Source organism: Borostomias antarcticus (assembly GCF_949987555.1).
Source record: "Borostomias antarcticus genome assembly, chromosome: 25".
Lineage (NCBI taxonomy): Eukaryota > Metazoa > Chordata > Actinopteri > Stomiiformes > Stomiidae > Borostomias > Borostomias antarcticus.
In genome coordinates, this window is record NC_140258.1 from 13,869,833 (window position 1) to 13,882,042 (window position 12,210).

Genomic DNA, 12,210 nt, shown 5'->3' on the forward strand with positions numbered 1-12,210 from the left:
CCCCAAAAGGACTCCACTCAGGGTCTGCAGGAAGGCTGAGTACTCTGAACTGCTGTTCGGTGCATAAGCACAAACCACAGTCAGAGTCCCCCCCCCCACAGTCCTAAGGCGCAGGGAGGCGACCCTCTCGTCCACTGGGGTGAACTCCAGCACAGAGGCCCTCAGCTGGGGGCTAGCTAGTATAGCCACACCTGCCTTACGCCTCATACCGTGAGCAACTCCGGAGAAGAACAGGGTCCAACCCCTATCCAGGAGTTTGGTTCCGGCGCCGGTGCTGTGCGTGGAGGTTAGCCCCACCAGGTGTAATTGGTATCGCTCCACCTCCCTCACAAGCTCCGGCTCCTTCCCCCCCAGCGAGGTCACGTTCCATGTCCCCAGAGCCAGCCTTTGCCGCCCGGGTCCGGTCCGTCGGTGCCCCCCGCCTTCACCGCCACCTAGTTAGCAGCGCACCCGACCCCGACAATTCCTCCCGCGGGTGGTGGGTCCACGGGACGATGGAGGAGGAGATGGTGCTTCCACGTTGCTTATTCGGGCTGGGCCCGGCCGGGCTCCGTGGTAAGCCCGGCCACCAGGCGCTCGCATGCGGGCCCTCCGTCTGGGCCTGGCTCCAGACGAGGGCCCCGGGCTTCCTCCGGGCCGGGTCTCTCTTCCTTTTTGGTGTTCTGTCATCAGGGTTTTTTCCTGTAACCCCAGGTAGGGGGGCTAGGGGGTACTACCACTTGCCCAAGGTGGACCCCCAGACTAGTGGAGGGAAGGAGGCGTCTTACTTCTCCATTCTAGTTTTGCAACTAGCCACTGCCGCTCAAATGTAAAGTGCATTACAAATAGTGTGTTTGAGGCATTGTCCTGTTTGTCCTGTAGGTGGCAGTACACGTTTGGGACACCACGTCAGCAGGCAGTTGAGCTGACAGAAGAAGACAGCGGGCTTCCTGCCGCTACCTGTCACCATCCTGATCCTGTCACCATCCTGCTTCCTGTCACCATCCTGATCCTGTCACCATCCTGCTTCCTGTCACCATCCTGCTTCCTGTCACCATCCTGCTTCCTGTCACCATCCTGGTTCCTGTCACCATCCTGGTTCCTGTCACCATCCTGCTTCCTGTCACCATCCTGCTTCCTGTCACCGGACCACCGTGCGCAGCTTCAGTATCGGACGTTGGCGAAAAGTATTCCCCCACCAGGCTGAATAACCAGGCTGAATAACCAGGCTGATAACCAGGCTGGAAACGATACCCTAAAACGGAGAAAAACATTCCGTGGACTGAGGGAGAGAAGGGAGGAAGGGGAAACCCTGTGACACTGCAGGTAAGACAGATATTCACTGTGGATGTGATGCTAGCTAGCTAGGCCGCACTGGTTCAGTCCCACAGCTCGTTAGCTCACATTAGCTAGGTTAGCTCACATTAGCTAGGTTAGCTCACATTAGCTAGGTTAGCTCACATTAGCTAGGTTAGCTCACATTAGCTAGGTTAGCTCACATTAGCTAGGTTAGCTCACATTAGCTAGGTTAGCTCACATTAGCTAGGTTAGCTCACATTAGCTAGGTTAGCTCACATTAGCTAGGTTAGCTCACATTAGCTAGGTTAGCTCACGTTAGCTAGATAGCGCTGTTACTCAGTAGCTCCAGGGTCAGGGTCAGGGTCAGGGTTAGGGTCAGGGTTAGGGTTAGGGTAGTCTAGCTAGCTCGCCTCGCCCTCCCCGGGATCTGATGGCCATGAACTTCCCAGACCCGTCATTTGGCTGAGCTAGCTAGTGCTAGCTCTCTATACCCTAACCCTATATCTATAGCTTACTAGTGCTAGCTCTCTATACCCTAACCCTATATCTATAGCTTACTAGTGCTAGCTCTCTATACCCTAACCCTATATCTATAGCTTACTAGTGCTAGCTCTCTATACCCTAACCCTATATCTATAGCTTACTAGTGCTAGCTCTCTATACCCTAACGCTATATCTATAGCTTACTAGTGCTATCTATCTATACCCTAACCCTATATCTATAGCTTACTAGTGCTAGCTCTCTATACCCTAACCCTATATCTATAGCTTACTAGTGCTAGCTCTCTATACCCTAACCCTATATCTATAGCTTACTAGTGCTAGCTCTCTATACCCTAACCCTATATCTATAGCTTACTAGTGCTAGCTCTCTATACCCTAACCCTATATCTATAGCTTACTAGTGCTAGCTCTCTATACCCTAACCCTATATCTATAGCTTACTAGTGCTAGCTCTCTATACCCTAACCCTATATCTATAGCTTACTAGTGCTAGCTCTCTATACCCTAACCCTATATCTATAGCTTACTAGTGCTAGCTCTCTATACCCTAACCCTATATCTATAGCTTACTAGTGCTAGCTCTCTATAGCCTTTTACTAGTGCTAGCTCTCTTTACTAGTGCTAGCTCTCTTTACTAGTGCTAGCTATCTTTACTAGTGCTAGCTATCTACAGCCTAACCCTATATCTATAGCTTGCTAGCGACACGGGCAGTCATATAAGTGACGTTAGCACGAGGCTAGCTCAGAGATTATTAGTGCACTAGTTCACGTTAGCTGATGCAATGAGATGTTTGAATTTCAAGCTTTGCAATTCATGGTTGACTAGCAAGTCAAGTAGTGGCCAGACTATAATAGGATAGCTAGCTCACTGATTCAGACTATAATAGGATAGCTAGCTCACTGATTCAGACTATAATAGGATAGCTAGCTAACTGATTCAGACTATAATAGGATAGCTAGCTCACTGATTCAGACTATAATAGGATAGCTAGCTAACTGATTCAGACTATAATAGGATAGCTAGCTCACTGATTCAGACTATAATAGGATAGCTAGCTAACTGATTCAGACTATAATAGGATAGCTAGCTCACTGATTCAGACTATAATAGGATAGCTAGCTCACTGATTCAGACTATAATAGGATAGCTAGCTCACTGATTCAGACTATAATAGGATAGCTAGCTCACTGATTCAGACTATAATAGGATAGCTAGCTCACTGATTCAGACTATAATAGGATAGCTAGCTCACTGATTCAGACTATAATAGGATAGCTAGCTCACTGATTCAGACTATAATAGGATAGCTAGCTCACTGATTCAGACTATAATAGGATAGCTAGCTAACTGATTCAGACTATAATAGGATAGCTAGCTAACTGATTCAGACTATAATAGGATAGCTAGCTAACTGATTCAGACTATAATAGGATAGCTAGCTCACTGATTCAGACTATAATAGGATAGCTAGCTAACTGATTCAGACTATAATAGGATAGCTAGCTCACTGATTCAGACTATAATAGGATAGCTAGCTCACTGATTCAGACTATAATAGGATAGCTAGCTAACTGATTCAGACTATAATAGGATAGCTAGCTAACTGATTCAGACTATAATAGGATAGCTAGCTAACTGAACCGATGTTATTGAGTCTCTAGCTCACTTGAATGCAGTGAGTAACTGAACTTACTGCTCAAGCCAAGCGAGCAGCAGGGTAGTTGATTCAAGCGAGCAGCAGGGTAGTTGATTCAAGCGAGCAGCAGGGTAGTTGATTCAAGCGAGCAGCAGGGTAGTTGATTCAAGCGAGCAGCAGGGTAGTTGATTCAAGCGAGCAGCAGGGTAGTTTATTCAAGCGAGCAGCAGGGTAGTTTATTCAAGCGAGCAGCAGGGTAGTTGATTCAAGCGAGCAGCAGGGTAGTTGATTCACTCTCTTCACGGTTCCGCATCATTAGTTAATAAGCTCGCTACTGCCAGATAACTAGCTGTGTATCTGTGCTTTAAGACTAGTACTGTTAGCCTAGCTAGATAACTCTCAGAGAGCCGAGCTAACTTTAGCCCTCATTGGTCCCGCGGTCAGGTAACGTAGTCTAGCTGCTAAACCAGGCCAGATCCAGCCCGAGTAAACAGACCTGACATCAGCAGCAGCTGGTTAGGTAAGTTAGTCTAGCTGCTAAACCAGGCCAGATCCAGCCCGAGTAAACCAGGCCAGATCCAGCCCGAGTAAACCAGGCCAGATCCAGCCCGAGTAAACAGACTCAGCAGCAGCTGGTAAGCTGAGCTCGGCGGGCCCGGCTCACTAATTACTCTACTTGGCTGTGTGCAACAAGTGAAAGTATTACTAATAGTGGATAGTGTGAGTAATTGGAAAACTACTGTAAGTAACTGCTTAGCCACATAGCTAGTGAGGTAGTTACCGAGAGAGATTGGTTTAAACGATGGCCTGAAGCTAAAACCAGGAATGTTGAGCAACAAGCCGCAACTCTAACGAGACCATTCAGAGGAAGATAGTCTGATCATTATGAAAACGAAAGCTTCTGGAAATGTTCGTTTCAGTTGTGCATAACTAGTCTTGCGAGATGGCTTGTGTGACATCTTCAGATCACAGGTCTGTAAAAAGGGTACACCATCCACTAATGATGTGAGTGAACATGCAGGTGAACTGTTATCTGGCTATCTGGCTATATTCTTCACTAGCCTGGCGTGGTCTAACAGTAAAGAAGATAGCAGAGAAGCAGCTGTCTACACTGCCCTGCCTGAACCTCTTATCTCAGTTTGATTCCATAGTTTTATCTGTGGATTCAAATTTACTTCATGGGTCATACAGGTTTCCAGTTGGGTAGACAAAGACTGCATTTCATGCAGACATTATACACATCTACTTTCTCTACTTGAATTCCATATTGCCACCCCTAAGGATGTTGAATGATTCATTGTGTGTTTTTCCTTGTAGGTACCATGGTGCGCGAACGCCGCAATGGGAACCTGGTTGTTCAGCTGGGCCCGAAGCAGCAGGCCTACCCAGAGGAGCTGATCCGCCAGCGCCGGACCCAGGACGGCCAGACAGAGTACCTGATCCGCTGGTGCCTGCTGGCCATGGACGATGGCAGCAGTGGGGGCGGGGGCGCGAGCGAGGCGGGCGGGGGAGGGGGCGGCGGCGGTGGCTCGGGGGTGGGGGGCGGTGGCTCTGGCGGGTCAAACGCGGGCGAGAGCAAGACGGAGAACATCCTGATGTGGATGTCGACAGAGGACGTGTACGCCAACTGCCCGGCACTGCTGGGCAAGCGCAAGGCGGACGGCCAGAGGCCCCCGCAGGAGGAGAAGGAGAGGAGGCCCAGCGGGCAGTTCCCCGCCGACATCACCTTCGACGAGGTGGAGCTCTCGGACATGAAGGACGACGTGAAGAACCTGGTGCACAGGGCTCGCAACCAGATGACCAAGAGGAGCGACCTGGCCATCAGCATCACGCACACCATCCACGTGCTGAGCGCCTACGCCAGCATCGGCTCGCTGGTGGGCGTGTTCAAGGAGACTGGCGCCCTGGACCTGCTCATGGAGCTGCTGTGCAACAAGGAGCGCCAGACGCGCCGCAGCGCCGGGAAGATGCTCCGCGCCCTGGCCTCCCATGACGCAGGTATGCAGCGGCGAGGCTAACCCTGGGGGCGGGGCTAACCCTGGGGGCGGGGCTAACCCTGGCCTCCCATGACGCAGGTACACAGGGGCGGGGCTAACCCTGGGGGCGGGGCTAACCCTGGCCTCCCACAACGCAGGTACGGTAGGGCGGGGCTAACCCTGGGGGCGGGGCTAACCCTGGGGGCGGGGCTAACCCAGGCCTCCCACAACGCAGATACGGTGGGGTGGGGCTAACCCTGGCCTCTCACGACGCAGGTACGGTAGGGCGGGGCTAACCCTGGGGGCGGGGCTAACCCTGGGGGCGGGGCTAACCCTGGGGGCGGGGCTAACCCTGGCATTTCATGACGCAGGTATAGTAAAGCTGGGCCACTGTTTCCCCTAGGACTCAGGAGGGGTGGTAGTCACCCCGAAACTACGAGTGTTGTCTGTTGGGCCGGCGTGTCACGGATACATGGTGTCAACAGTGTCGTCATAGACGCGCACAGTAAGGTGTTTATCTTAAAGTGCATTTCTCTACACTGAGCTGAAATGAAACCAGTGCACATAACTACAAAAAATAAAAATATATTACTAGAGAAAATGACATTTAAACGGCTGAATGCTAAACAGCTGAAAAGAAATTGCAAAAGCATTGCTGAAAATGCATAGGGGGAAAATGGGAACTAACAGTCCACAACACAGATTCAAGATGTTAACCTAAAATGTAGGCTATGCCCTACATTTGTAGTTACTAACATCAGAATACATGGACTTTAAGCTGTGGTTACATTACTTATGTAGCTAGCTACAACAGAAAATATTTTCATTTCATCATCTCACTCCAGTCAGAAAATGTCCGCTAGCTGTGATGCTAATTTCCGGTATGTTAAACTCCCTTGACTTATGCTAAAAATGATAGCGATCTAAAAGTCTGCTATTTTCTTGCTCCAAAGCATTGGTAGGGGAAACTGTGGGCCAACCCTGGGGGCGGGGCTAACCCTGGGGGCGGGGCTAACCCTGGGGGCGGGGCTAACCCTGGGGGCGGGGCAAACCCTTGCCCAATACTCAAACTTGCGTACATGAGCTGAGACTTGGCGGGAGATTTAGTCGCAGCCTCCGCTCATGTCCAAATGAATAAATGACGAACTTGGTGTGACGTGACACAGAGACCTTAGCTAGCGTAACAGAAACCCTCCTAGAAGAAATGCAGCTCACATGCTCATTCACACTAGGGCTGTACTATATATCGTTTACCCATCGCCATTGCGATGTGCGCTTGTGCAATAGTCACATCGCTGGGCCTGCAATCTTTCTCCTGCTATGTAGTCAAACTCAACATTCAATACTAATTTTCCGCAGTATTGATACTTATCGCACTATCGATACCAGCTGGCTTTTTCTATCTCTCTACTCTGACCTTTGGAAATTGCGTTTTGACTATTATAATGCATAAAATAATAACAGATAGAACCGCTTAGAATAGCAGAACATATTCAAATCAAATAGAATATCCTAACAAAATCAAATACAGATGGGCCTACTTTTTACAATGCTGCGCAACCGTGCATTTCAGAGAGATTGGGCTGGACTTCGGTCAGCAGCATCCTGCTCAAAATACGCTCCCTCCTATGTATGGAAGCAATCAGTCATCAGTCTTATAAATCATATAATTAGGAAACTCAGTCTATTTTATCAGTGTTGTATAGCACATAGCCTATTTTTGTCTTGTCTATTTTTTTTAGTTTGCAAAGAACATTCACGAAGGAAAGTGCTAACGGGCTGAGGGCTGCTCAGTTGGTTCCTCTAGACGGCGGCGGAGGATTTCCAAAAGCAAAAGCGCCTATTTGGCAATATTTAAGATTTAAACCCAATGCTACTAGCTGGGGAACCTCTTAACATCAATGCGGCAATCTGTAAACTACATTCCCTACTTAGCTACATTTCAATCGATCGCATCTACAAACCATCTCTGCTATGCTTCCTTAAAAGTGACAGCAAAAAAGAGGAAGTGGGAGCAAAAAAGAGGAAGAACTCTGGTTCTTGTCGAGGGGCAAAATCTCCTCAGTCCCAGTAGCAGCTTCAATAATGTGTTGCCTTCGTCTTGCTTATTGACTGTCAGCTACACAATATACAATAGTCTACGATGTACAATATACACAAGATAATACAAATAATATAGGCAACCATTTAACTAGTCACACAGTTAATGCCAGTCGAATTGAGTTTGCTGCTCAACGGCGCCTCCTGGAGGCTATTGTGCTACATGGAACAAGGAGGCGGTCTGGAGTCCGAACGGATCTCTAAAACTGCGTTGCTGCTCTCCGCTCAACATGCGGCGCGAATGGTTACTTCTCATGACTGTAAACTGTAATACTGTCAAAGCTGAAACATGGAATGTATTGCTAAAAAGCTTGTAAGATGGAAAACCTGGAAGCTTAGCTGAAATGAGAAACTGGCAGAATTGGAACTGCATTACCTAAAGAAGCTAAGAACTTAAAATACTTATACTTATACTTATATAATATGAGCAATAGAGTAATACTGTCAAAGCTGATGGAATACATGATGGAATGTATAGCTTAAAAGCTTGGAAGCCTGTCGGGGACAGTACAGTGACCTCTGGGCAATCTCTGCACCCAACAGTGAAGACCGTGTAAAGTCCCACATGGGCTGAGTTCTGTGGTCCATGGCATGGATAGTGGCGGGGTGGAAAGATTCTGCCCCCTTGGGTCACTGCTGGTCGGGGGCAGTGCATTGACCTCCGGGTAATCTCCTTGCACCCACTGGTGAAGACCGTGTGTCTCTAGCTCACTCAGTTGTGGGGTCTGTGGCGTAGATAGTGGCGTGGTGGCAAGACTCCGCCTCCTTGGGTCACAACCTGTCGGGGACAGTACAGTGACCTCTTGGCAATCTCAATGCACCCACCCGTGAAGACCATGTGTCTCTAGCCCACTCAAGGGCTGAGTTGTGGTGTCTGTGGCGTGTTCAGTGGCGTGGTGGCGAGACTCCGCCACCTTGGGTCAGAGCCAGTCAGTATAGTCCGTGCCGGGCTATCCACCTGCCTTCACCGGCGAAGAGCCTGTGTCTCTAGCCCACTCAGGGTCTGAGTTGTGGTGTCCGTGGTGTGGATTGTGGCGAGACTCCACCCCCTTTGGTCAAAGCCGGACACGGACTGTACAGTGACCTCTGGGCAATCATCATGCACCCAACAGTGAAGACCGTGTATCTCTCCCACTTGCACTGAGTTGTGTGGTCCATAGCGTGGATAGTGGCGTGGTGGCAAGACTCCACTCCCTCGGACCTGACTTGGTCGGCGACACTGCATTGACCTCCGGACAATCTCTATGCACCCCCCAGTGAAGATCGTAGGTCTCTAGCTCTTTCAGGGGCTTAGTTGTAGGGTTAGGGTTAGGGTAACCCTATCATTTCAGTTTTCTGTAAAATCATTCATATATCAAAAGCATGGTGAGGGAACGGACAGTCATGGGAATAACAGGGTTGCGGTTTTGCTGTGGCATGGCTTTGACCCTAAACTATGTGTGTGTGTGTGTGTGTGTGTGTGTGTGTGTGTGTGTGTGTGTGTGTGTGTGTGTGTGTGTGTGTGTGCGCGTGCATGTGTATGTCCATCCACAGGGAGCCGTGCCTACGTGCTGCTGTCTCTCAGCCAGCAGGATGGCATCGAGCAGCACATGGACTTTGACAACCGCTATACCCTGCTGGAGCTGTTCGCTGAGACCACCTCCTCTGAGGAACATGGCATCTCCTTCGAAGGGATCCACCTCCCCCAGGTAACCAGCCAGACACGCCCCCTCCCCCAGGTAACCAGCCAGACACGCCCCCTCCCCCAGGTAACCAGCCAGACACGCCCCCTCCCCCAGGTAACCAGCCAGACACGCCCCCTCCCCCAGGTAACCAGCCAGACACACCCTCTCCCCCAGGTAACCAGCCAGACACGCCCCCTCCCCCAGGTAACCAGCCAGACACACCCTCTCCCCCAGGTAACCAGCCAGACACACCCCCTCCCCCAGGTAACCAGCCAGACACACCCCCTCCCCCAGGTAACCAGCCAGACACACCCCCTCCCCCAGGTAACCAGCCAGACACGCCCTCTCCCCCAGGTAACCAGCCAGACACACCCCCTCCCCCAGGTAACCAGCCAGACACACCCCCTCCCCCAGGTAACCAGCCAGACACACCCCCTCCCCCAGGTAACCAGCCAGACACACCCCCTCCCCCAGGTAACCAGCCAGACACACCCCCTCCCCCAGGTAACCAGCCAGACACGCCCCCTCCCCCAGGTAACCAGCCAGACACACACCCCCTCCTGTACAGTAATCCGAACTTCAATACTTTGCCGCATCTCGGCGGGAGAGCAGCAACGACAGTGGCAGCAATTAGTACAGAGGATAACCACATAAATCCAAAAAGCCATTCTTCTTTTTCTTTTTTTACCACAGAAGCTAGCTAGCTAACTAGCAAGGAAAACTCATTCCTGGCTACAGTCAAATTCTATGTATTTTTTAAGGCTTTACTCAAGTGTAATAATTGTTTGTTCATAGTCAGTCAGTTTACCTGTTAGTATTTATGTCAGAAGTTGTCTGTCTCGTGCATAGCCTACTCTTCATGTCGCCTACTGACAGCTGCTCTAGCGATGCTCTAGAGGGCCATCTGGTGATAATTCTGTGCTTAGAAGGAATAAAATAACCACACATCCCAGTAAATAATAACTAATTACTGAATAATATAGAGACTACAAAGTAATTGAAGTACGTTTTGGGGTACATAAATAAAATTAAAAAAAATATGTTGTGTTTTTTTGAGGTCATTTTTTAACTTGACCTTAATTCAAGAAAGTGCATTTATTGGTGGACTACTACCTACTCAAAGATGCAAATGGTAGGACGGGTAGTTGAACTTGCGAGCCTTATGTTACAAATCTGCTGTACTAACAGTTGTGCCACTTGTGTTGCCGTGTTTGGATGTGCCTTGAATCTAATAAGTGTATCAGGCGTTGGTAGCCCCCCTCCAACCAAACTATGGCAAACTGACTAGGCAAGGCTACTGCTGTTCGTCTTTTTCTACTAGGCTACTCGCTTCAAAAATGGCTGAATGACTTGTGCAACAGCTGTTTCATTGTGAAAAAATGGCCTATATTTTTTAGTTTGATTTTTGACTTTTAAAATATTACATAATTATTTCGATAAGACTGACTGGCTCAGAAGAAATGCAACTGCTTGACTGTTAATTACAACTGGGTGGCTGCCCATGCAGGCAGTCAAATCAAACAAGCTTGACATTTTTTTGGAAACCGCAAGCTAGCATAACCTGTTTGATGGCATTTTGTTTTGATAACTGCTCAGTTGATATATGTTTGCCCATATTACCTAGCTTACAACTACTTTTCCATGGCTTGACTTGTTATTCTAGCTCGCCACTCGCCAGCAACGACCCTGGCCTAAGCTGGGAGTGGATTACCAGCCAGGGCTTAGTGCTGTTGCTGGGACCGCTCGTTCCATTTCCATTTTTTGCCAGTCTGCCGCAGGTGTTGGGCTGAATTCGATAGTTTGATTGATGGAGGCCAGTCCTGATTTGGATGGCAACTAGCCATGAATGGAATGTACTGCATTTACTGTGCAGCATCAACTGTTCAGTTATCAAAACGAATTGCCAACAAACTGATTATGCTGGCCAGCTATTTTTCCGCTCTACCTCCCTCCGTCTACTGCAGCTGGAGCAAACTAACCAGGCTACTGCTGTTTCTCTTGTTCTACTAGGTTACTTGCTTCAAAATTCATTACACCTAGGGTACAGTACCACCAGACCGATTTTGAGTGTTGACCGGGCAATCTGCCCCAAATATTCCAGCCCAGCTGGATAGAGAAACCATCAATTCAAAAGCAGACCCGTTTGAGATAGAATTGAATAGTTAGGATTTCTTAAGCAAAGATACAATAGCCTATGAAATCTGGGATAGTCTAGGACAAAACCATGAGTTTAGGAATAGCTACTGTATTAATAATATAGGCATTTTTCTATAGATAGGACATCAACTACAGACCTTGAGGGATAGGCTACTGTACCATTGTTGTTACATTGTTACTTAATAAAAGTAATGAAATAATAATAATACAAATAACAAAAATCAATATGTCTTTCCTTCTTAAGGATTTAATAGAATTCTAAAGGTGTCCCTCAAACAGCAAGACGGAGTTGAACCCTTGTGTTACAAGTCTGCTGCACTAACGATGGTGCCTGTGCCACTTGGGCAGCCGTGTTTGTGCCACTTGGGCAGCCGTGTTTGTGCCTTGAATCGAGTAAATGTATCGTGGGTTGGTATACGGGTTGAAATGAAATGGTTCTCACTGGTTTAGTGCTATTTATTGATTGTACATTTAATGTCGTTACTCTGACTGCATCGTTGCCAATAGGGGTTTCCTGGTTTGAATCTAAAGAATGAATGAAGTCTGATCAGTTGCAAAAGTGATAGCCTCTCAAATAACCAATTTTTATTTTGGCTACTGTCTCTGCTGTAGCTAATTCAAAAAAGCAGTCTGCAATTCAGACCATTCAAACTGAGAAACGTAGCCTATATTATAAGCAACAGCAACCAGATTGTCAGAGAAGCCTAGTAGCCTACTACACTGTAGCAGCGCTTTACTGCCCCTCGTGGTTGCGGGTTGTAATATTATTTCCCCGCCGCTGCCACTGTCGTTGTTGCTCTCGCCACGAGGTGCGGCAAACTATTTAAGTTTGGATGACTGTATGTTAGTCGGGTGTGCTGGTCTCCTGGTCGAGAGCAGAGCTCCAGCAGGTGT

The 12,210-nt window shown here is 48.6% G+C and overlaps 1 protein-coding gene across 2 annotated transcripts in view; it reads left to right on the plus strand.

Moving 5' to 3' along the window:
- Nucleotides 1-1,154: 1,154 nt before the first annotated feature.
- Nucleotides 1,155-12,210, plus strand: part of cul9 (cullin 9) — a 56,455-nt gene continuing 45,399 nt past the window's right edge. For both annotated transcript variants that reach the window (XM_084458521.1, XM_084458522.1), the window contains exons 1-3: nt 1,155-1,305; nt 4,737-5,417; nt 9,029-9,183. In XM_084458521.1, coding sequence (XP_084314647.1) covers nt 4,742-5,417; nt 9,029-9,183 — 831 coding nt within the window. In that variant the 5' untranslated portion in view covers nt 1,155-1,305; nt 4,737-4,741. The remainder of the gene's footprint in view (nt 1,306-4,736; nt 5,418-9,028; nt 9,184-12,210) is intronic.